The 26,703-nt window shown below is 35.1% G+C and overlaps 3 protein-coding genes across 3 annotated transcripts in view; 1 reads left to right on the forward strand and 2 right to left on the reverse strand.

Moving 5' to 3' along the window:
- The window catches only part of LOC107700938 (carboxyl-terminal PDZ ligand of neuronal nitric oxide synthase protein), a 43,923-nt gene extending 33,213 nt beyond the window's left edge, over window positions 1-10,710 (forward strand). The window contains exons 10-11 of the mRNA XM_016502812.1: window positions 357-648; window positions 8,598-10,710. Coding sequence (XP_016358298.1) covers window positions 357-648; window positions 8,598-9,141 — 836 coding nt within the window. The 3' untranslated portion in view covers window positions 9,142-10,710. The remainder of the gene's footprint in view (window positions 1-356; window positions 649-8,597) is intronic.
- Window positions 10,711-15,736: 5,026 nt separating this feature from the next.
- LOC107700940 (membrane-spanning 4-domains subfamily A member 12-like) lies at window positions 15,737-19,735 on the reverse strand. Its single transcript, XM_016502816.1, has 7 exons — window positions 19,591-19,735; window positions 18,887-19,078; window positions 17,574-17,693; window positions 17,429-17,485; window positions 16,749-16,883; window positions 16,144-16,281; window positions 15,737-15,972 (listed from the first exon to the last, which is right to left on the reverse strand). Exons 2-7 carry the CDS (start codon window positions 19,052-19,054, stop codon window positions 15,964-15,966), a joined length of 627 nt encoding a protein of 208 aa, XP_016358302.1. The 5' UTR covers window positions 19,055-19,078; window positions 19,591-19,735; the 3' UTR covers window positions 15,737-15,963.
- Window positions 19,736-21,945: 2,210 nt separating this feature from the next.
- LOC107700941 (membrane-spanning 4-domains subfamily A member 12-like) lies at window positions 21,946-25,158 on the reverse strand. The gene is made up of 6 exons (XM_016502817.1): window positions 25,101-25,158; window positions 24,792-24,973; window positions 24,427-24,543; window positions 24,285-24,341; window positions 23,897-24,019; window positions 21,946-22,691 (listed from the first exon to the last, which is right to left on the reverse strand). The coding sequence occupies exons 2-6, from the start codon at window positions 24,954-24,956 to the stop codon at window positions 22,554-22,556; spliced, it is 600 nt and encodes a 199-aa protein (XP_016358303.1). The 5' UTR covers window positions 24,957-24,973; window positions 25,101-25,158; the 3' UTR covers window positions 21,946-22,553.
- Window positions 25,159-26,703: the final 1,545 nt, after the last annotated feature.

Below are 26,703 nucleotides of genomic sequence, written 5' to 3' on the forward strand. Positions count from 1 at the left end.
TGTGTGTGTGTGTGTGTGTGTGTGTGTGTGCGTGCGTGCGTGCGTGCGTGCATGCGTGCGTGCGTGTGTGCTTATGCTTATGCCTGGTGGGATGATGGTGTTGTCTTTGATGGATGATATGATTGGTCATTTGGAGAGTTATTGAAATAGTCTCACCATTATGCCCTTGAGTGTCTGTCACTGAAGGGCTACTGTACGGCCAGTCTCTCAATAGCAGATTTTTTAATCGTAAGCTTCATTTACATAAGTGTTCAAAACATTCTGTAGGTATGACATCTGCATCCTCTAATGTTATGGACTGTTTCAGGGTGGCTATTAAGAACTTTATGTCTCAACTTTGTATTTGTGCCTTCTAGAAGAAGAATCCCCATGGAGTAGCATGCCCCCTCGTTCTCTCTCTCTCAACCTGAAGAACCTCTACACCCCTCACTCAGACCAGCCCGTCACCTCCACTCCAGCAGGACAGCCAGAAAATCCTCCTGTTTCCTCCCACGCTGAGTCCTACCTCAATCTGCTCAACCTGCGTGGTGCTCCCACCATTACAGCCAATGGGAAGCCAGCGAGTGCGAGAAGTGAAGCGGGACTGGACGCAGCAAGAAGGGAAGTTGCTAAGCTAGAAACTCGGAATTCAACAGCACTTGATGAGAGGTAATGGCATAAGGCAATAGCATTTACATAGTCTTGTATGTATACAAATAAATTAGTTTGAGTCTGGCAAAGATATATATAGCTATATATACAGTATAGCTAAGTATATTTATATATAGCTATTATATGTATATATATATATATATATATACAATATATTTGTGTGCGTGTGTGTGTGTGTGTGTGTGTGTGTTTGCACAAACTACTGTTCAAAAGTTTGAGGTCAGTAAGTTTTTTATGAATACTTTATTCAGCTAGGATGCAGTAATTGATCAAAAGTGACTACAGAATTTTACATTGGTACAAAAAATTTATTTAATATAAATGCTATCTTTCTATTCTTTTCTGTATCAGTACAGCTCTTTTCAACATTATTAATAATAAGAATGTTTCTTGAGCAATAAAATCAGCATATTAGAATGATTTCTGAAGGATCATGGGACACTGAAGACTGGAGTAAATTTAATTTGTCATAATCTTTCAAATAATAATGTTTTTACTGCATTCTTGATTAAGTAAATGCTGCCTTGGTGACCATTAGAGGCTTCTTTTAAAAACATAAAAAATCTTACAAATCTCAAACTTTTCAACTGAAGTATAAAAAAAGAATAAAAAGAATGTGACAAAGAAAGAGGTAAGTACAGAAAGGCAATGTTAAAATGTTCCTATTTCTTAGCCAGTCAAGTGGCTCCTTTCCGATCTGTAATTTAAACATACTAAAATCTGAGCTGCAACATCTGGACAAAATAATCACAGCGTGTCAGTGTGTGGAACAGAGTAGAGCAGCATCAAAACAAACCCGGAAATACAACGGAACTACAAAAAGTTTCAGCCGTTATGGGTCTCAGACTCTCCAAAATGTTTAAAACCATTGAGCAGATGTTTATGTTTGTGAAGATTTGACTTTTTTACCACATTTGGCTGGTGTTTGGGTTTTCTAAAACTAGTTCACATAATCCCACCTCCTCTCCTCTCTCTTCCCTCTCCTCACTCCATACACATGCAGCAGACCTGTCGGAATGAATATTGGTTGTGAGCAATGTAAACAAATCTAATGGAAGTGTATTAGAAGGCAGAGAGCAATCTTTCCACACTGACTTTTGGCTGGCAAGTTTCCTTGAATAGTAATGGAAAATTTTGACTTTTGTTGGGTACTGCACATTCATCGCTCTCTGTGTGTGTGTGGTTAGCGCCAGTGGTAAACTGTTTTTGAGCTTTCCAGCACACGCCTACACCCATTCCTTCTTCTGCTAGAGATGTTTTCTTGCTTTGACTGGTTAGTTGTTTGTCATAGATTGCTCAATTGTTATGTAACGAAAAGAGTGAAAGCATGCATGTGTTTTTGTGATTGTATGCGTATATGCTTGCTTCTCGATCTGTGTGTGTGTCTATAAATGTATTCAAGAATATGTGTGTGTGTGTGTCTGGGAGAGTGATTTATTTCACAATTATCATGTCCCTGTGGATAGCTGCAGTCTCTCACACACAGAAAACATTCATTTTTACACTTTATTTGAGCAATTTAGAGCTTGCAGAAAACCTCACACTTGCACGCGCGCACACACACACACATAATTAAAAACACACTTACTGATTTATATACACTGACAACACACTCACAGGTCCAGGGAAAGACTCAAAAATATGCACACAGTCACTATAAAACATACTCACATCATGAACAGTTTGCTGTTAAAATACATACAAGGGCAGTTCTTTTTTTTAAATAGCATGTATTGGTTTTAGTGTGCACTATAAATGTATTATGGTTAAAAAGGAAAGTTCTGGATACGTTCTGTTTTTGTTACAGTATTTTGTAGCCAAAAGTACAAAGCCAGCCCAGCACTGAGCCCAATTACATTATTTTTATTAAAGCAAAGAAAATGAAAACAAAACAATATATAACAAGACCTCTGACTAGACTTCTTATAACACTTGCCAAAATGAGCTCAGGTACACAGACAGGCTACACTAGAAAAGGCCTGTACACTATATACACAAATGAACTAGCAATACACAGGTGGATATAATCAGGACATGTACAGGAAATACTTGTGGCTGTGTTCAGAATGGAATGCTAATGTACTGCTTGCTTTGTACTGTGCAGTATAAAAAAACAAACCTTTTAACTAATAATGCTACATCAAATTTACGTGGAATTCATTGTCCATATTCTGGTTAACCTTTTAATTTACTTTTTTCTAGTATCCCCCAGAATCACAGACATATTTTATTTGGACATATGCAGCTATACAGTAAATATGTATTCACTTATGGTAGATATTAAAAATAAGGTGTTTACATGACCCAAATTGTATACAGAAGTATGCTAGGTGTCTTTGATTTTGTCTCTGATTTCTAAACTGAAAAATTGTCTTAATCTAGTTATGGCTGCTACAATCATGTTAATGCGCTTTCATAATCAGAATATTAGTGCAGTACAGTTAATTGGGGTCAGTATGATTTTCTTTTATTCAGCAAAGACACATTAAATTGATCAAAAGTGTCAGTAAAGACATTTCTAATGTTACAAATGATTTTTTATTTAAAATAAATGCTGTTTTTTTTTTTTACTTTCTATTAATCCAAGAATCCGGAAAAAAAATGTATCAACAACCGTTTTACCATTGATCAGTATATTAGAATGATTTCTGAAGGATCATGAAGGAATTTTATTCAACTTGCTGAACAATACGCAGTTTATGTATGAGCTGTTTTTTACGGTTTAGCTGTTTTATACTTAAAAACTCTCCTGCGTCACAGTCACAAATAATGAGGAAGTAGAGCCACAATGTAGAAACTGTCAGACAGGACTTCAGTGTGTCATGTCATGTGTGTCTGCTGGGTCTCAGTGTGTGTCCGTCAGTGAGACCTCACTGTAACTGTGGTTTTATGCACCTGCCCATCATTTGTTAATTTATCTGTCACTCCTGGTGTTAATGTCAGCGTGAACTCTACATGAGATGGAATCTGTCCATTCCTCCTATGCCAGTCATAAGTGCCATTTCTTTCTTTATTGCTTTGAAACTCCTTGCATGCATCTTGATCCCCTCTGTTCATGTCTGTGCTGTTCTTTTATCCCTCTCTGCATGCACTGTTGCTTATTTGTTATCTGTCCATCCAGAAACTGTCTCCGCTGATGATTTCGGCGCTGTAGGTCACTGCACACTAAGACAGCTTTCATGGCCTCAGAATTGTGTGATCATGAGCTTGTTTGTGTGTCTGTGTGTGCTTGTGTTGATGTGAGAGGGATGAATGCATGGATGGGTTTAACGTCATGGATTAGTCTATCTGCTGTTGCATTGATCTTCCATAATCTCCACTCGCTGCTTGATTACTGCTACTTAGACTGATCACAAGTGTGTGTGCGTGTGTGTGTGTGTGTGTGTGTGTGTGTGTGTGTGTGTGTGTGTGTTGAATTAGCGAATTTTACTATACAAATATTTTAATTTTGGATGTTAAAGTTTATATAGGAATATTACGACACGCTGATCCTTTAACAATGCATTGGTGCAAAAAAACGATCCAGTGGGGGCAGCAGTCATATTTCAGGGTGACCGTGCCACTCTTTATCACAACCCTGCTAAAAATGCCAGTACGTGCGCTCATTGGCGCCCCTTCAGCTGGTGGCGCCCTAGGCGACCGCCTAGCTCGCCTATGCCTAGAAACGGCCCTGTGTGTGTGTGTGTGTGAATGAGTTTATGTAATACAGTACATGAATTTTGCCCAGATTTGTGCCCCAATTATCAGTCTGGATGCATCAACACTAGTTGCCAAAAATCAGTCTGCAGTCTGAGTTTACATGAAAATTGCATATGATGGGCACAGATTCAAATTTTTTTTAAATTTAAGACCGTGATTCCATCCAGTCGGAGCATATCAAAAATGTTTCATATTTTGAAATTTTAGAACAATTTTGTAATGTGTCTCCTAGCAATGAGGTGGATGTTTCTGTCTGAGTTTGGAATGATTTGGAAGTATAGTGTGTGATCCTTAATTGTTTAGCGTATGAGCACCGTTTTTTCCTCCGTTTCCAATGGAAACTTTCCATTTACGCAGTTGGAAAGTGTATGATGCCCCAGTTTGTTCATGTAGTGGTATTCCAGCCTTTAGGTCAACTTTAGGGGAAAATTGTACACAAAAGTGAGCTAAATATGAATGCCTCCCTTTACTGATGTTTGTTGAGGTTCTAAAAAAAATGATAATGATTGCAGTGTTGCAGTGGGAGTCAGATCGGATGATTTTCTAGATGGATTTCTCAGGTGTCCAGATTTGTGTGGGTGTGAGAGTTGAAAGGGAAGAGAGAGACTCATTTTTGTTTTTCTCTGCTCAGGTGCACGTGTGAGGAGCCTCCCCCTTCTGATTATCCACTTCCTCCTGTAACAGCTTTTTCCTCCTCTCTAATCTTCTAACCCTCTCTGATGCTCTCTCTCCATCTCATGCCCTCGTCTGACCTATCTTCCTTTGTCTCTTCTACACTTTACCAACCTTCTGTGAGTATAACGGTGATTGTACTTTATTTAATTACACTGGCATGCTAAATGAATGATGATTACAGTGGTGGGTGTGTGTGTGTGTGTGTGTGTGTGCGTGTGCATGCACTCATATATCCAGAATGATGGATTTACTCTGCGTGTTTGTGCGCTTGTGTGGTCAGGTTTTACCTGCACTGTGAAATCACCTTGTGAGGCCTCTAAAAGGAAAAAAATAAGGGATGCACTGAAATGAAAATACTATTATATATATGGGATATATTAAAACCGATTATGTTAGTATGAAAACCATTACATCTATGACACCTCGCTAATAGGTCTGTGTGTGTGTGTGTGTGTGTGTGTGTGTGTGTGTGAGTGGTACTGTATGTTATGTTAGAGCTTAGAAGTAGTACACTGGCTTACACTCTCATTACAAAAGTGGATTTATGAAGTAAAGTTTATTGTATCTGTTTGCTCTTGCTGTCAAATTCAAGGATTCAAAGCGTTTATTGTCATATGCCCAGTGAGGAAAACAAGTTTCCCTGAGCAATGAAATTCTTACTTTGCTGTCCACAATGAATGCCAAGACAAGTGCAAAACTATACACACATACACAAATTAAACACACATACACAAACTATACACACATACATACACGACTATACACATACATACATACAAACGTAAGAAACATAATAATAAAAACTATGCTGCAGGAGTAGGAATATAGACTATGAAAAAAATAGAAATATAGACTATGTATATCTATATATGCGAGTATAGAGTAGGGAATAGACTGTGAAAAATAGAGATATAGACTATGTATATCTATATATGCGAATGTACAGTATTAACTTATGTCAGTGTACAGTATTAAATGTCAACAGGGTTTAAATGCATTATTAGATACTTTATTATGCACATATGTGGACTTCACACACTAAATTCTCCTTCAAGAATAAAAATCTGTCTACACATACACACACATTACCATGATCAGGAGCAAGTCTAATGCTCTCCCTCAGGGAGCTTTTAATATTTCATCTGATGATCACAATCTATCAGCAGCAGCCCCCATCCACAGCTCCTGTGCCTCCGCAACAGCTTAACAAGTGCAACATTGAATAATGAGATTTTGTATTATGAGAAGTAAATTAAGCTCATTCTTTAATTGATGCTATGGCATTTTACACAAGACTTAAGGTTATATTGTTAGACCTATTAAATGGGTGGTGTGACATTTCATCGCAAGAGCTCCACTGCTATTCAACATATCATTCCAGTATTTGCAAGATTTATAAGGGCTCTTCACATTTAAAAACACATATATATATATATATAAAACAGCACATGTACACTGAAAGTCATTGCAGTACCAGGCAGGAGAGGTGTATATTAAAGAAAAATATTGAAAATGAAATTACTGAGACTTTTTGACACCCACAGGAAGATGAGTTAATATAAGATCCCCTGAGATGAGGAGACGGCAGGAGGCAGAGTGCTCTCTGGAAAGATGTGGAGGAGGAGATGTGACAGCGTTTGGTCGGGGGCCAGACAGAATTGCTGATGTGATCGTATGCTAATTGGAGGAAAGAGAGAAAATGGAAAAGAAACTCCAGAAAGAAAGTCCAAGATCAAAAGGCTGTAGCTTTGTATGTGAAGTTTAACTGAATGTGTTGGATTGTATGTGTATTTATTAGTGTATCAATTAAGTATTATTCATATAGGATTAGGATTAGGGATTTGACCAAACACCCAACCTTGTTTGGCTGATTGAAAAGAAAAGTGTATTACTACTCACTCTAAGAGATCAGACTTAAAATAAAAAAAAATCTCAGACAATGAAGGCAGCTCTTGAGTCGTGTCTAGAGAACAGAACATCATAGAGACTTAGGGGTGGGCTCTTTTAACTTGAAACAATAACCAATCACTGACCAGCCACCTAGCAACTGCATAGCAACACATGAAAAAGCACTTTATCCATCTTAGAAACTACACTCTGACAACCACCCACAAGCATTGTGGCAACTTTTACGCAGACAGAAAATGTGCACATCTACCTTAAGTAGCATAGTTTGTGTTTAATGTATTTATTTACATTGAATGTGTATCAAGTGAGTGAGAGAAAGAGATAGACAGAGTCTTATGTTGTGCTTTCTCTGTCCCATGCTGAGTGACTGCATTGCAGTTATTTTTAGTAGAGCCATCAATACAAGAACCTGCAGCTCTGTCTGCCATTTTCTCTCTCCCCCTCTCTTTTCTCTCTCCCCCTATCTTTCGCTACTTAATTCACCCAGCAGGGGAACTGTGGGACAGAGATAAGTGCACACCCACACGCACACACACGCACATGCAGAATGGAGACTGTCTTAAAGAACTGTGTATGAGCTCTTTCTGATGATTCAGCAACTGTTCACCACACAATCCCATCTCCCTGCTGTGATTTCCCTACAGTTCTGACACAATGTCCTGACCTGACATGCCATGATAAGTGATAAAAGGCTTTCATCCATGTATCAGCTGCTAATTATCTGCAATCATGACAAGAACTAGGATATTTTAACTGGGTGCTGTTTTTATAGGCGCTGTGCTGTATAGCCCCGCCTACTGAAATCTCATTGGTCACAAATCCACATAACCACATAATCATTAAATACTTTATTTTTTGGCTGTCGGTGTGTCATGTTGCATAGCAGTAGTGGTGGGGAGTTTGATTCATCCCTGTGATTTTTTTTTTTACTTGTTCACTTATTTGTTCATTGAAGTCTCTTGGTATAAGTCCCTGAAAGATTAACTTAGATGATGTATTAAGAAACACAGAGTCATATTATAATTTATTCAAATTTGCATGCCTACAAAGAGACTCCAGAAAGCATAAATGTAAGCATCATAAATGTTTTCCCGACAAATGACAAGCAGATCTATTGTATTTATTTTATATTGTACTCTACCTTCTGTTCATGACATTTATCAAGTTATTAAAATACAACAAAATCCTAATATTTCTATATATTATATATAGATTTTAATCAGTATTATTTTAGTATTAGTTATATACTATTGTAGTGTTTATTATTATTTTGAAATAGCTTTTTATTTTAGTGAATTTGTTATGTAATTTTGTCATTTTAAATTTTCCATTTTTATTTTAGCTTTAGTTTTAGTAATTTTAGTACTTAAAATTAAATTTCATTTATGGCAGAAACAACTTTTTTTCTTTTTTTTTTTTTAGTTTCATTTAATATTTATATTTCAGCTTTGTTAACAAAAGCTATTTTTAATAGCAATACGCCTCCGATGTTCAGTCAGGAAGCAGACTGAAAATGATTCTTTCACGTAAAAAGATTTTTTCAGAAACACTGATTGGTTTACAAATCTGACTGTAGCATTGTGCCCAAGTGGGATAAACGTACTGTAAATTTGACCCTGACAAGTCCATTGACTGACAAAATGTGCTTCTTTTTGTGTCTATAGGTATAAACAAACCATCCCTAAACTGGACCCTCCACCTCAGCCCCTGAACCGCAAGCGTTCAAACAGGACTCTCTCTCCGGGTGTCGAAGCAGAGTCAAGATCTTCAGCTGTAGCCACACCTGTAAATGGAAACGAACTCACAAACGTAAACAGTAGCTCCTCGTTTCCTGACATCACGCTATGCTCCGTTTCACCTGGTGATTTCTATTCTCACACTAACGGTAACAGTGTGTCATGTTCAGCCAGCGAGGATTCTGGCGTGCGCTCGGATGACAAATTCCTTATATCCCCCCAATCCAGAGACGACCCCTCTGATGACCAGAGCTCTGCGTTCATCTCCACTTCCAGTACCTGCAGCAGCTTACCTGAGGATCATCCAGCTGTGGATGGAGTGACTCCACTGCATTCTACCACACCGCTGGGATATGAGCAAACCATCCCGTTCTCTTCGCCTGTCAATGACACCTGTCTTCATATAAGCCTAAGCGAAGATGAGTTTCTAGAGGACAGCACCTATAATGTCGCCACCCCATGCAGGAGTTAGAATCCCACACAAAATATGTGAGAAATCAGAATGATAACAACTCCACAGTATTGAACAAACATAATGAAGAAAGGAGGCATATTTGACAACTGATCTGTGTAATATTAGCCACAAGCTCACACTGATGTTATGCGGCATATAATTTTTTCGCTCCTTTTACCAGTTTTTTCCACTCCTTGTTTCGATCAATGACTCGCCTTTTTTTTTTTACCATGCCCTCAAATAATTTTATCTATACAATTTGCTGAAAGAATATTTAGTATGATACAGAGTAGACTACTATTGACGGATGGATAGAGTGTATTTTTTTAGATTTAAATTAATAGTTATTTTTAGCAATTAATGAAATGCATTGGCTCCAACTAAGCTGAATAGGAACTGCTTCTGTTAGTGCTGCCGATGTCTTTTTATATTATAAGTTCAGTCTATTTTTTTTTTATTGGTGCAAATTGATTTATATATTGTTTGAATGTTATTTGGATGCTAAAGAGCAGTTATGTAGCAAAGAAATGCAGAAGTATGTTATGACTGGTGAGAAATAGATGAGAAACGTATAGAAATATGAAGAAATTGAGGTGGAAAAAAACTTTCTTGCAGGAATTCACAAACTGCACATTTTGTTTCATACAGTAAGCTGTGTGACTGAATAGCTAAGTATGGCAGCTTGAATGGATAGATGACTGCAGACAAATAAGGGACTTGATTATGTCTAGACATCTTGAAGGGCTGAACCTCTCTGATTTTAATGCTTCACCAATCAAGGTAAAATGAGGGAAGATCATTATCACCCTTTATAGGTGGAAAGGCTGCAAAGAAAAAAAAACAGTAGTAGAGGAAAGTAGAGGTGTTGCATTAGCAATAAATGCAATAATTTTCACATCCTGTGAATGTGTACTCACTGCACAGATCTCACTGCTTTTCTCAGTTAACTAGTGTCACACTGTTGTCCTTATGATCCCTTCTTCAAATAAACCACCAGATTATCTACTTAGGAATTTATAACTAAATTGAGCATTCATAGTAAAGCAAGTCCAAGTGTTACCTATCATTCCCAGTTCTCTGAGTCAGTTCAACTCTCAATTCTTTTTCTTAATATTGAAACAGTATCTCATCTAAATCAAACACACAGAAGAAGTATTATAAATATATATTGACTAAAGATCATGGCCAGCTGCTTTATTTTAAACAGACTGGAACACTCAAGATGTCAATGACCTAAAACTGTGAAATAAGTGTGCTAGTTGTTGAAAAAAACAAACCGTTTTTCATGGTTTCACATTGAGACATGCATTTCACAGAGCCGTGGATTTGTGTATCACACAAAAGCATTAGACGAGGGTTGGACAGAAGGAAGAACCGAAGGGATTCATGTCATGTTGAAAGCAATGGTGTGAGCAGGTGCTTTTAGCTGATATGGGTTAGCATGACACTTTGTGACAAAAAGGGAAGGAGAAAGAAAGAAGATGGAAGTAGAGGAAGGAGATGAAAAAGAAAAAATAAATGGTGTTTTACCTGTATTGTTCAAATTAAAAAGAAGCAGTTGTGGCAATAAAAGTGGACTAAAATGCAAAGTGGGTTATTTTTGCAACATCATTCTAAAAAAAAAAAAAAAAAAATTTTGGATTTCTCTCCAAAATATGTATATGTAAAATATTTTCCACAGACCAAAACTCTATTTTGAACTATTTTAAACTCTACTCTAAATTATGCAGTGCAAAGTAAAATAATCATTCACCTGAATATTTTTTAATGGACAAAAGACTCCTCACTGACAGCAGGTTTTCATCTGATCAGTTTTCATCTTTATTCAACAATGTGATATTCTGGTTATTAAATCTTCTCACATTCATGTTTGACATAATGGTTGACCTTTTTCTTACTGTCTCTAGCAATCTGGCCCTCCTGACAAGTGGTTAATTTATGAGCTCAACGGGGGAGAATTCAAGACGTCAAGTGATTTTTGACAGTGCATGATTTATCAAGTATTTGAATCCTACCAGTTCCCACCATTTTACTCCTTTAGAGAAAACAGCATGATCTTAGGCTGTATCCATGCTGTAGTGCCCAGAATGAAAATGGCAGAATAAAATTTGTCTCCTGCTGTGGGACTCCCTGCTTCCCACTTCACTTACAACAAGGGAATCCCTTTTCTGCAGGATACTCATTTCACAAGGGACACAGGATATTCCTCTTACTTCATCTTCACTGAGGAAGAGGGCAGAGGGGGATGGTAATAATGGATAAATGAAGGATATGGAGACTCTTCAGTCCAATCGATATTTAGGCTCATGTGAGCTGCAGTTCTGGGCCCTTGACTGCTACACTGAAGATACTCTCCATACTCTCACGAAAAGAAAAAAAAAAACAGATGCACTGCTTCGTTAGGATATTGTAATCTTCAATATAGATTCATTTTACAATTATTCCTAAAATTGTGGATGTCTCTCTATATAGCATATTTTTTTACAATACCTCAGAATATAAGCAAATAAAATTGTTTTAAAGATTGCAAATGAGGTGTTACTTTTAGTACTTTTGTCTCTGAACATCCTTATATCATTTATTTTTGCCACCCACTTAACATTCACACCTATATTTTATTTTCTCCAAACAGATTAGGCTACTATGACTATATTTGATTATCACTCAACTCCTACTGTCCGCTTCTTTTCATTTAAAACAGAATTATTGGAACTGTTGTGTCACAAAAATCTACTTGTCACGCTAATAAATTGGAATTTAAGGTTATTATGGAATGACCTGCATAAAATCGTTTAAGTACTTGATTTCAATGAAATAACTGTTCTGTCAATCTCTGACTTAAGCCCTATTCAGAAGGGAATAGTTTTCTAAACTAAATTTTTATCACCCGACATCTGCAATTTGACTAACGAATGAGACTAACATCTCCAGGGGCCGTATGTATAAAGCCGCTCAAAAGCCGCTCAAAGTAAAAGTTTAGTCTTTGTGTGTCAAAATTCTAAGAATGACGTAATTTTACTCTTATTCCTAGACTTAAGAATAAGAGTGATTCATAAAGGTTCCTAAGTGTTAAAAGAGGTCTCAGCTCCTAAATTATTTAAGAGAGCTGGAGAGGTCTCCTAACCTAGTTAGGAGTAATAAGATGGCAGCAAAGAGGAGACGACAAACACTTTCCAGCGAAAATATATTGGACTTATATGATAATATGGAGTTGATAAAACGATACAAACTTAACTGTAAAGATCAAAAAGTCTTTAACTGATAAAGTAAAAAATTTAATAACCTCTTCCACTCAACAAGTCAATGCTCTAACAGCAGAAATTAAAGTAGTAATTAATTTTTTTTGGCTGGAAAATTGGAAAAATGCAGCAATGCACCGGTGAGCATTTCTGAGAAGTTTTATACATACGGGCTCAGTTTTATTACAGAGGTGGGTGCCCTGATAGCACACATAGTATGGCAAGCCATTAACATTTAATCTATACTAGTATCTATTTTCATGCTACTAGAACTTATTTAATAGATACTAGTTATTCATTAGGTAATAGCACTTAGACACTTTTTGTAATTATTACTAGAAACAATTCTTATCTTACTAGTCAGATCTGCTTTTTTACTCATGTTATGACTAGTCTGAATGGCCACAATAGAGTTCAATTAAAAATATTACTAGTAAAATAAAAAATCTTCCTAGTAACATTTCAAATAAGTACTACTATCTAATACATTTTAATAAATGTTAATAAAAATATATTGAATGAATACTAGTGGCTAATCAATAAGTACTAGTACAGGTGCATCTCAATAAATTAGAATGTCATGGAAAAGTTCATTTATTTCAGTAATTCAACCAAATTGTTAAACTCGTGTATTAAATAAATTCAATGCACAAAGACTGAAGTAGTTTAAGTCTACTTCAGTCTGTGTGCATTGAATTTATTTAAATTCACGTGCCCCCTTAGATTTTTGAGCCAAGTGTATTTTCAATGCAGCTTCCAAAAGACAAAAAAATATCAGAATAATATTTTTATATTTAATACGATCACACCAGCATGATATAAACATTCAGTGCGGCACATCACCAGCTGCTAAATTCAATTCTGCATTGACTGGTTGGCTCTTAACCCAGAAACAGACGTGTTTTTACAGCGCTGCGCATTATAACCAATCACACACGATTCTGTTGAGCTTATGAATGCAATGACCAATCAGAGGCGTTCAGATGAGTTATCGCTGAAACGCTGGTGTTTTGTTCACGCACTCGCTGACTGAATTCTGCTCTCCGGCAAGTTCTCTCATCAGAAACAACAATGAGCAGATGTGTGTATGATGTAAGATATTAATTTCACAGTGTAAACAGCTTCAGGGATTTTAATGGTAGTTTTTGAGAGTGCTTAAACACTGGTTAGACTATAATCAGTGAAAATGTTCTTTGATAATGTAAATGTTCTTTGCTCTCTTTCTTTACTATGAAAGTGTTATAATTAGTAACTTACAATGTTTTTATTAAATTCACATTAAATACAAAGTCAGTCGTACTAAACATTTTATGGCATGACTCCCATGTCTGGTACTTAAGTAAAAAGACAGGTTTTTATGCGTAGTTAATATATTACACTATTAGGCTACTTTGCCCATCATCCATTATAGATCAACTAACATGATGTGTTTGGAAATATGTCAAATAAAAAGGAAAAAATAAATAAAACATAAGCCTACCTAGTACCTAAAGAATAAAAGTAGCTAATGAATAAGCACTAGTACTTAATGGAAAATATACTAGTATCTAAAAAAAAGTACTAGTAGCATGAAAATAGATACTAGTACGGTTTAGAGATTAAATGTTAAAATGGCTTGCCATAGTAGCTACATTTCAGAGACATCTATCTGATGTGCGTGTTTACATCGAAGACATATTTTTTAGTGTCTGCAATACGTATTGGATGATTCCTCAGATGTTAAATTAACATTTATAAAAAGTATTTAAGATGTTCATTATTTAGAATGTTTGTAAAACTGACATCTTAAAGACGTTTATCAAATGTTTGTACACAGCAGATGCCTTCCAGATGATGTGATCTTTAAAAGACATCCTGCAGATGTAGGCTACATGTGCATATGGGTGTTTTCTAGAACTAATGTGGTTGCGTGCATCACATATGACATATATGTTTCTTAATGAAATGTGTATTATTGTAATTTATTATCAAAAAAAAACATTATTTAAATAAACTTAACATGGGTTATAATAGTTGCTTATAATAAACCCACCTAAGAGAGCAGAGAAATCTATAAGGCCTACCTGAGGCTGATGATGGTGCTTGGCCAGTCTTAGCAATTTCTGTGATTTGGCTGTCCTTTCCCATCCAAACAGTGCTTTGGTAGATTTGGACGGGGTTGAAATCATAAGTATAGTCTGTGACACAAACTTCTCTGACGTCCTCCTGGAAAACTTGTCTTGTCCGAGTAGGGATTTAAATGTCCGATAATTTGGACATGTAACGCTTAACACATAATTACATTAAACTAAAACCAACATCAATGGTCATTACGTAGTTCCAACAGCATTTATAATAACATGATTTTTAGCTAAATATGGCAGGGGTATTTTGGTACAAACATTTTTTAAAAAGTACTGAAAACATTTGAAAGTGATGTATAAACCCATGTTTCATATTAATATAACATAATTTAATATAGTTTTTTTTTTTTTGCGGGACTTGATACAAAATAAATAGATTGTGAGTATTGATATATAGATACTGTAGCACTGATGTGCCCATCCCTAGTAAATTACTCCTGTAACTACACAAACTATGGCATCATTTATGCCATATCAGTTCTGAGTCTGATAATACAGTCAAGAAAAACAAGCTGATCAACCCGAACCACCTTTGAAAGTACAATTTATATATTTATTTTTACCACTATTCAGAAAGCAGTTGTCAGAAAAATTGTGAGAATGCAACAAAAGGTTGTGGTTGTACTGAGGGTTTTGTTGATGCACTGAGCAGCCATATTCAGAACTCAACTTGAGGCGGTGTTCCAGTATAAAGTTTCTCTTGCAAACTCAAAATTTCTGACTTATTTCTTTCACTGAAATTCATGTTTCATGATCCGTGTGACTTTTTCTGCTAACTCCATTATGTATTCAGTGTGCTCCCCATTGTAAAGAGACCGCAGGGTTAAGATGGGAGGGAGGGAGGGAGGGAGGGCTGGGTGATGTTGAATTGAGATGTTACTTTGCTTTCATTCTGACTTGTTTGCAAATTAAAAAAAATAAATCTGACTTACAAGCACAAATGGAACGCACCATTATAACTACCTTTGTTTGAGGGCCAGCAGTAGCCAGCAGGCGGGTATTATGCAAATGTATTAAATGGTGACGTAGCTACTGTATATCACAGAAATAATGACAGACAAACATTGTAGGATTGAGGATTTTTGAAGTGGTCACCTTTATTTAAAAGACTCATATATCAGTCCAATCATGTTTTGCTTTAAAAAATAATGTCAACATGTGGTTGATAACACAGGGTTTCACAACTCTGGCCCTCAAGATCTATGGTCCTGTAGAGTTTAGCTCCAACCCTGACCAACTCACCTGCCTGTCTTTTTTTTTTTTAGAAATCCTGAAGGCTAGCTTGATTGATTAGCTTGTACATATGTGTTTGATCAGGGTTTGAAGATCAATTTTCCAATAATTATAAAATGTGTCCATATATTCTCACTCTCTTACTATTATAGATACACTAGAAAGAAAGACAAATATTTGAGTCAGAAGCAACACTACAAATATGAATTCCTTGCAACCTTTGGATGGTATCTCCTTACTGTGACTCAGTATCCCTGGGAAGTAACAGACAAAATATGTTAGTGTACAAGAGACAAACGAGATCCACACACAAGATTAAAACCCAGTAGAAGTTATATTTAGAAGAATATATCTTTTGGGTGTTGGGTTAAAACTAACTGGCACTCTATTTATAGCAACTGTATCATCACCACTAAATCATTTACCTGGTTTAGTGCCACATTGATCACTGTAGAGTCTGTGCTGTTGGTGGCTTTGCAGACAAATGCTGAGATAAAGATGGAGATGATCAACTGAAGGATGGAGAACACCAGCAATATTCCAAGGATCCCTGAACCAAACCCCTACAAACACACATTCAACATGCCCATATTTGAAAGCAGTTCCACAAATAACATCCCAGCAATTATATAGATTTTATTCTGATGATAAGAGTGTATCTCAAAAATCAGGATATAAAAGTTCACAAATCTTCTGTCATTTGCACACCCTCTTGTCATTTTATGATTTTTTTCTTCTAAAGAAAGTATTTTAAAGACTGCTTTAACACAATTACAATGACTGAAGACTGAGCTTCCATGCTTCAAAAACACAAGAAAGCACCATATAAGCTAAAACTGTTCATACAACTTGTGTACTATATTTCAAATCTTTTCTAATCACCCAATAGCTTTATGTAAGGAACAACCTGGGGTTTATATTAAGATTTTCATTGATTAATGACATATAGGTAAATGATAACAGAATCTTTTTGGGTGAACTTTTACTTAAATAAAACCGCAATTAAAACAAAATAATGTACATTTAGTACCTGAGGATCTATACAGTCATACCCATAGCAATTTGAACGAATCAATGAGGTGATTCCTATGTCTGCACCCATCAGAATAATGGATATCCCTGCAGTTATGGCACTGATCACATTCATTCCAAGAGAGGCTTTCAACTACAAGGGAAAAATGCTTTTAAGTGATAGGAATTGTGATGGCACACACTTGTAAAACATCCTAAACTCTGTAAAGTAATAATGAGTCAGATATTTTGATCTGTTAGTGGTAAAATAATTAATGTCTAAAAATAAAATGAACGTTGTTTTTTTTTAAATAAAAAATAATGAATGTTGTGCTAAAAAAGCTGAGTTTAATGTCTAATGTTTAATATATGGTGATCAAAATATTGTGTGTGTGTATATATATATACAATATAAATTATTTACATTACTAAATTAATTGTAGTGCAAGTATAACTGATGAATATGATAAGTTAGGCAAGGTCAGTTGCACACCTGATACAAATCTTGATCAAAGAAAATGTTACCACCTTTCTAAAGCTGCAATGAGAGCTTTACTGCTAACAGATTACGATGTCTGGACTGGTGCTCATTTGTTGAGAGCTTGTGGTGATTTGAATTGAGTACAATTCAACAATTACTTGAGTAATGTAAATAATTACTCTCACTCTCAGATTTCAGCATATTGTGTGTGTACATACCACACATGGATGAAGTTTATTCTGCGCCTCAACAGACAGAGAGCCAGCACTGATGTACTGAGAAAGACACACAGGACATGTTAAAGTTCATTCGGGAAATTAAAATTAAAAGGGAATTAAAGCTAAACTATTAAATTAAACTTACAATGAAAGATCCCCAGAAGGTGATGCCACTAGCGACAGAAAAGGTACTAAATATGGGGAAATTTGCGGTGAGTACAATACCAAGTAAGAAGACCATCACTCCAATCATTATCTGTACAGCCTAGAGAGCAGATATACAGTAGGTCAGGTGTTTTATTCATGATGGCATAACATTTATGGTTGGAGACACGAAAATAGAAGCTATTCGTGTTTATAGGGGAGAGCGGGGCACAAAGTAACACTTTTTGACTTTCTCAGTTTGTGTAAATCCACGTGGGGTTCAGAATATATATTTTTTTTATCTACAGTCATTTTACACTTGTCTAGTACAAATATGTCGCTTTGTTTCATAATTACAGTGTATACGTTTTTCTTTATTTACCCTCAAAAAATGGAAGTGAAATGTGACAACATGCACCGTAGGTGGGGTACACTGTAACATCTGAGGGGCACGTTGTAACATGACCATATGGAAGCTTAAAATGTTATCTGATCGAATGAAAAAAAATATACAAGACAAACTAAATTATTTTCTTTAATAAAATAAAATAAATATTTTTTTTTCAAATAAAATACTGGCGTTTTTTAAGAATTAAAAATAATCTGATTTTGGAGTTTGACAATGAACACATTGCAACCATGCTTGAGACGGCCCACATAAACGAGCAAAAATGCTTTACATTTCTTGAAATAATAATTTCTAAACATTAAACATTGACTGTCAGTCTTTATTCACCTGTTTCTCGTTGTTTCTCATTAAAATTCATTAAATTAAATCGTGTAAATTACATCGCTAATGTCATAGAATAGTACATTGTAACGCAGTGTTACAACGTGCCCCATCTGCGCAACTGGAATTTAAAACTGGTTAGTCTTCTGCTAGTTATCAAAGCATTAAAAAACTAGCTAAACTGATAAATAACAGATTGGAGATTAAAATAATAGCAGATTTGTCTCATTTTAAATGAATAATAAAAACTGAGATGAAAAATGTACTTAAGCCAGAATTTTAATTTTACTGTGGTAAAATAAATGTTCAGCGATATCTTCAAAAGATTTTTGAATTTTGGCTCACTTTTTTTCTATATAATGTTGATATGGTAACTAATAAATACTGTACATTTTGTTATGCTAGCATGTGTGGAAATATTAAAATCACGTGTGTTACCACTAACCTCGCGTTACTTTGTGCCCCGCGCTCCCCTACACTAGGGGACAACTGTAATTTTAAGTGATCTAAAAGTGATCTAGAAATTAAATGCTAAGAATATTCCCAAAACTATACATATCATTATAATTCATTAAATGCATTACCCCCAGTGCCTTTGGTTGTGCTTTGAAAAATCCTTTAAGAGCTGAATTGTGAGATACTCCCCTGGCCTGCTGTCCATCAACAAAAACAACACCATCTTTTGCCTCCTGTGGATTTATTTGAATGACAACTGTCGCTTTGTCCGTTGAGATGACCTCACTGGTTTCCATTCTAAGATATGTTTTGGATTTTACCTGTAATTACGCATTAAATGTTATTTAATAACAACAGTTAATAATATGATTTAATGCTTAATGAAATCAATGAAATCAATGAATCTCTTTTTTTCATGTGCATCTGTATTTATATTTAAAGCAACTATAAATGTTGTCACTCTAGTGTATACTCATATCATAATCTTTTGATGAATTGAAATGTATATAGACTACTTTGTTTTGACATGGATGCCTTTACTGTCTTCTGAAGGATCAGAATGTAAAATTTATATTGTTCACAAATAGTTTGCATGATTGTATGTTTCATTTGATTTTGACATTTTGATTTATTTATTCGTTTGTTTGTTTTTTTATAACCCTTAAATACCAAAGCATAAAAAATTAGCATCACTGGTATGAAAGATCACTTAGTCAAAGCTGATCAAAGTCAATCGATGATGGTTATTTTTAACTGATGTGTGTCAAACTGTGTATATAAATATAGGCCTCATAATTAAAATCATTGTAGATGTTAACATAAAATATTTTACCTGAAATGAAATGAGTTGATGTGGATGTCTGATCGTTCTTCTGGTGTATCTTTGTGTGTGTGGACTGTGAAGAACCGCTAAGGAGGAGCTTGTGTCATATGAGCTTGCTTTATAATTGTAAGGATCATGTTGATGCTTTACATACAGATTTAAAAAACTACAAAGCACCATAAACTATAGACATTGATTAAGGATGAAAATACATGTTCAAAACAAATACAATAATTCTGTCGTTGGCCACTTTTTTGCAGTTTTTGTGTCTTTGTCAAGTAAAGTGCTTTAAACCATAGATATTGTTTCAAAGTAGCTTCCTATTAAACAGGAAAATAACATAATAAATAAGGCAAATATGGGTATGACTGTAAAGCAGCTCTAAAAAGACACTAGTGTCATTATTCAGCTCAAGTCAGTTTAGTGTTGACAGTCAGTTCAGTTCCAGTTCATCAAAAGAAATATTTAAATCAAATGAAACATTCAATTTCATTTAAATTCATCAATAATCAGCTGAACTAAAGACAGTAGTCTTCAAATCTGAAATATCACCATGAAAAGTTCATATCACCGTAACATTAATGAGAGGCACACTGGAGCACTACTGTTGCATTACAAAAAAAAAAATGAAAAAAAGTAGTTTAATTTGTTTCCCTGAGCAATTTTTCCACATTGGGTTAGGCTTAATTGATCAAATGTATCATACGATAATGCAACAATTATTAACTTGAATGCAATGTGAGCTGCTCTGGAAAAGAATAATAATAATGTAGATCTAATAATTTAATATAATAATAAATAAAGATGTGTTATTTAGAAAGAGGTCATACAACTACAGCAGAATGCCTTATAACAGCAAACTGGTGCCAGGCAGTTGTGCCTGTGGCTTTGTTGTGGTTGTTTGACATTTACTTTCCATTTTTCTAGTTGTACCTTTGCTGTAGTCAACCATGTGGAGAGATTGCTGACATGAGTAGACTGTAGCATTGTAGCCTACAGTACTTCAGATTTTTAGGCTGCTATGAGCATATATGTAGATATGTAGATAACTACAGCATATAGAAATAGCATCATCTGACTAGTTATAGTTGTCACAACACCACTACCAGAATCATTTCATTTGTTTAGTGAAACACCCGTCACTAGAGGCAGGTGGCTTTGAAGATACTGAGACAGATGCAGAGACCACAAATGCTTATCATTGATGTGTTTTCTTGTCATGCACAGGAAAAGCATCTTGAAACCTGGTTTTAACTGACAGTAACATTTACTTTCTGACTCCAGACATTCTAAATATGCTGGGTCCCCAGTTGCATGTTAAAAATGTACTGATCCCAAAGTCAAGTGTAAAACTAAGACTAAACATACAAGCCCAGTGTGTGGTTGCATAAAATGCTTAGACTAGCCTTACAATTAAGTCATCTAATGTTTTCCTTGTCATCTAAACTTTTTCAAGTCAGTTACATAAAAATGTAGATTGGTCTAATTTGAATCCAAAAAAGTAAGATTGATTGCCCTTTGAATAACTGCTACTGTAATTCGTCAGACTTGTTCTTAAGAAACAGTTTTAACATAATGACTAAGTTTGTACAAGCGGCCCCAAGATCTACTCATTTAGAAGCTTGGTTAACAAATGCAATCTTTGGTCCATGTCAAACATGAAATAGAAGAATGGCCATTCCAAATAATTCTATAATATACACAAATACTCTTGTTTTATTCTGTTCAGTTCCAGTAACACAACATACATACAAAAAAAAAAAAAAAAACCTTTTCTCAATTTTCTAAGGAAGCTGATAGCGCTGGGGTAAAAGAGAGTTTACAATGGAAAGTATTGTGGTTGACTTTTATTCTACTTAAATGCATCAGTGGAGTGCAGTGTTGGTTAAAAGCTACTTTTTTCTTTTTCTTTCGGTAAAAGAGAGTTTACAATGGAAAGTATTGTGGTTGACTTTTATTCTACTTAAATGCATCAGTGGAGTGCAGTGTTGGTTAAAAGCTACTTTTTTCTTTTTCTTTCTTTTTTTACTGGTCCTAAAATGGTGATTGAAAAATTATTATTTTTTCTTGAATATTGGAGCACAAAACATTGTAAAAAAAAGATTTAATTCAAACATGTGATGTATTTTCATGTGTGTTTGGGGCAAGGTGACAGGATCCTGACACTCTTGTCTGGTTCGGTTTACATTGAGATCAAGATACCCATGCTCCATGTTTGGTCTCTTGTTGTGAGCACATGGCTTGTGATTGTTTTCACTGACCGTGTGTACTTGTATTTCGCACACAAAAAAAAAGCTGCAGTATAATAATATTTTATGTGTTACAGTCTAACAGCAATCAGACCACCACAGCATATTGAGGCCATGAGTTTTTTATTTTATCACAGAAGAAAATGAAGAAAAAAAGAACCAAAATCACACACAATTTTAATTCATCATTAAATGATTCATCCGCAGTGCCTTTGTTTTGTTCTTTGAAAAATTCTATAAGAGCCGTATTGTGTTTTGTTCCTCTGGCCTGCTGTCCATCATGACAAATCTGTGGATTTACTTGGATGACAACTGTAGCTTTGTTAGTTGAAATGACTGCTTTCGATTTCACTGAATCACAAAAGGCTAAACTACAAATGCAAGATATATATACCATCCTGGTTAACAGATACAGTACAATCTTTGATGCATGTCAAACATAAAATAATATAACAGACATGTTAGTTACAAATGAGACTCAGTCAGAATCATTATCAGTTTTAATTCTGCTAGCAAGAGCCACACACCTGAAACACCATATTTTTATAGGCTGAGAGAAACCCACCTCAACCTAATTAAGTAGTCCAAAAGTATGAAAAATTCTGTAGTTTACAATAAAGCTGTATGCTGTGATCAGGTTATACTGTAGGTTATTTATATTTCTTTTACAATCTACTAGCTTTAACTTTGGTTGTGGCTTGTAATAGCATCACCACCATTAAATCATTTAAGTGCCACATTGACCACTGTAGAATGGATGTTGCTGGTGGCTTTGCAGGCAAATGCTGAGATAAAGATGGAGATGATGAACTGAGGAATGGTGAACACCAGCATTACTCCAACAATCCACAAAACAAAACTCTGCAAAACATTCAACATGGCCATATATGAAAGTAGTTCCAAGAAAAAACATCCATCAACTACACTGAGTGAGTTACTAGAAATTATATTAAGCAGGTATTTTGAGCTAAATATGAGGGCATATCAACAAACAGGATTAAGCAAGAGGTCATAAAGAAAGAAAGAAAGAAAGAAAGAAAGAAAGAAAGAAAGAAAGAAAGAAAGAAAGAAAGAAAGAAAGAAAGAAAGAAAGAAAGAAAGAAAGAAAGAAAGAAAGAAAGAAAGAAAAAGAAAGAAAGAAAGAGAAGTCATTCTTCTATGGAACATGACACATTTTGAAGACAGTTTTTTGCGATTACAATAAATGGTAACTGGAGCTTTCAAGCTTCAAAGAAAACACAAATCAAAAACAACTGGATTGTTATTATTATTATTAACTTGATAATCTGTCCTTCTAGTGAGGTGTTGGATTGAGTCTTGAACTTCAGAAATAAATTAGTCCAAATAATGGACAAGTCTGAATTTGTGAACCGGAAAAATAAAGTTCATAAATATGACTTCATCTGCATCTCTCATGAACTCTTATGAACATGCCAAGAAAAAGCTAAAGCAGATGCTAGAATTTTCAGTGAATAATGACTTAGAAGTCTGGTTCTTACAGAAAGTTATTGTATGGCTTGTAATATATTGTATTGCACAGATCACACGGACTGCTTTTGTGATAGTTTTAAAATTCTTGTCCCTAGTCATTGTAAATGTATGTTATAGAGTGACCAGTGCAGTCTTCAGTATATAAAACTGCAATTAAAGACTAAAACAATTTAATACACATTACTCATTAATGTAATGAGATAACACTGATAACACTCTGGCGTTTTGAGCGGTGAGTGGATTCTCACCGCCTCTGACTTGCCATCCCATTCTAGAAATCAACAGATATGTCTGTAGTTGGCTTTATTGCTCAATGCTGAAAAAACACTTTGTAAACAGAAATGCTCATGCCCTAGAAAAAAGTCAGCGTGCTTGGAATAAACTATGCATTTCTTAAAATTGCATTAAAATAAATTAATTAACGAGAGGAACGTCACTCAGTGAAACGAAGTAAAAAAATCTTTTTTTTCATTAGAAATTTGCTTGAGTTAAAGTAAAAGTACCCATCTTTAAATCTACTGTTGGTCCAAATTTCACAAAAATGTACTCAAGTAAATTTAACGGAATAAATATACCTTGTTACTAACCACCTCTGCTGGATAATCCAATGATGTTTCTTCTAATTGTATGCCCATCAGAAGAATTGATATCCCTGCAGTTACAGCACTGACCACATTCAACCCAAGAGAGGCTTGCACCTGCAGGAACAGAATGTACTACTTTTAGAAAATCTAAAGAACAGAATTAAAAGGCTTGCAGAAACAGAGGGGGGGGGGATAAAAACTATAAAAATTACAATGAGGGTTGTAACAAGACTTTCCACATTTACTTACTGGACCCCCAAAGAGTGCACAAATGGGACAATGTTCAGCTGCTATTTCCAAATGGAAATACATAAGAAAAAAATGACAAAAGAAAAGTTATAAAATGCTGAAATTGGTGGATGATACTGTATATACTTACCAAACAAGAATTAAGTTTTCTCTGTGCAGCAACAGACAGAGATCCAGCACTGATGTACTGAGGAAGAAACACAGGACATGTTGAAGTTGCTGCTGGAAATAAACATTTCAATTTAAGGGAAAATGAAGTAAAATTAACATACAATGAAGGATCCCCAGTAGGTGATGCCACTACTGATAACAGTAATGGGATAACCGATGGTGATGGTGAGTGCAATACCAGTAAAGAAGACCATAGCTCCAATTATAATCTGGAAAATCTAGATGGCAGGTACAGATTAGATGTTTTATTCATGATGGCATAACATTTATGTTTGGATATACACAAGGTAGAAGCTATATGGATGTTTATTGTACTACAGCAACTAAATTAAATGTACTAAATTAAATCAAACACATATCTCTGCAGTAGAGCTCTTATGACAAAAGATTTCTTTCATTTTGAATGATCTAGAATAAAAGAAATGGCAAGAATATTCCCAAAACCATATATCATTAAATGCATTACCCCTAGTTCCTTTGGTTGTGCTTTGAAAAATTCTGTAAGACTATTGTGTTTTGTTCTTCTGGCCTCCTGTCCATCAACAAAAATAACACTGTCTTTCACCTCGTGTGGATTTACTTGTATGATAACTGTAGCTTTGTCAGTAGATATGACCTTGCTGGTTTCCATTCTTGGAGAAGTTTTGTCTGAAAACAGTGCCATTCAGATTCATATAGATACATTAATTTGATTGTCTAATGGAATTTCAAGTACAAAGCAAAACTTACCAAGAGCGACACTAAAATAATTATTGATGCAAAAAATATATATTACCTGGAATGAGATTTGTTGAGGTTTGGTAGCTCTTTTGATGTATCTTTGTGTGTGTAGACTCGGTGAAGAAGGTGGGGCTACAAAGTTTCTTTTGATTTCCACCTTCCTCTTAAAACAGGAAGGTGCATTTTACATATAGAAAAAAATGGCTATTATTATTATAAAAATGCAAAAACAATTGTATTAAAATAGACAATAATAAAATTGTTAATAATAACTGTTAATAATTTTAAATGTATTGTAATTTAAAATGTTTAAATTGTGCTGTATGTAATCAGTGACAGTGTGCTGACGTCTGTGTCTCACACCATCACACCATACTCAGCAAAGCAGAATTACGAATATTTTCTATGCTAGGTGTCGCCAATGGCTTTTGCAAGGGGGGCCACTGACTGGACCATCACTGATTTCATTAATTATGCACAAAAAAATATTGAGGCAACTTTTTAGTAGTACCTTTGCTATCACTGATTACATACCTAACACATAATGATTATTTGTGGGTTTTCACTGCAAAACTACACAAAAGAAATGCTCAAATATCAGTGCCGTTTATGAGAAAAGCCACAGCAAATTCAGTCATTTTGGGACACAAAAATTAAAACTAAAACTGAATAATCAGAACCTTTCAAAGAACACCAGCTCATGTGTCTATGTTCAAAACACAAACATTCAAATTATTTATAATTATTACATTTTAGGCACAAAGAGTTACTGTATGTAGTCCGCAGTAGACTCATCATCGGCACTTTTACAGTTTTTTTCAACTGCTTACACACATTTTCAAAACTTTGCCTCTTTTTTTCAAAACTTTGCACACAAATCCAAGAATTGCACACACAAAATGTAAAATGCCTCACATCTCTTGGAAAATGAAGCACTGAATTCAAAATATCACAAACACATCTCAAAAGCAAACATTTACAAACACCTTTGCCATAATATTAATTCCTGTTCGATTTTTATGTGTTACATAGAGAATTGTGTGTTGTGCTTTGCAATAAGTGTTTTATGAAATTGAAAACTGAGTCAAAGGCCGAGAATTAGTGTATGATTATGCAGATTTGGTGTGTGGTGTTTGAGTGTCAGGTTTCAGAAATTGTGTGACAAGTAAAGATTCTGTGTGTAAGCAGTTGAGCAGTTTGGGTAATGTGAAATATTTATCTGTAAAGCCACATCAATAAAATCTTCCTTTCTAGTTTTCAGTATTGCCCAAATTGTTATGACTTTCAGAACAAGCCTAAGATGTGAGCAACATGTTATGCCATATCAAAGCCATTTAGCTGATGCAGATAATTCATGAACTGGACACAAACACTTACTAATGGTGTGTGTGTGTGTGTGTGTGTGTGTGTGCCTACTTAACCATATTTTGGGGACAAATTTGTACCCAAAAGTGAGCTAAACCTGACAAAATCTCCAAAAACCTCCCTTTAGGGATGTCCTCATTTGTAAAACTGGTATACAAATAAAGTAAACAAAGTTTTTTTTTTAATTGTAAAAATGCCGAAAGATTCCTGTAAGGGGTAGGTTTAGGGGTAGGGCGATATAATAGACAGTTTGTATACGGTTTGAACAGTATAAAAACCATTACGCCTATGGA

The sequence above is a fragment of the Sinocyclocheilus anshuiensis genome, unplaced genomic scaffold, assembly GCF_001515605.1.
Source record: "Sinocyclocheilus anshuiensis isolate Anshui unplaced genomic scaffold, SAMN03320099.WGS_v1.1 scaffold438, whole genome shotgun sequence".
Taxonomy (NCBI): domain Eukaryota; kingdom Metazoa; phylum Chordata; class Actinopteri; order Cypriniformes; family Cyprinidae; genus Sinocyclocheilus; species Sinocyclocheilus anshuiensis.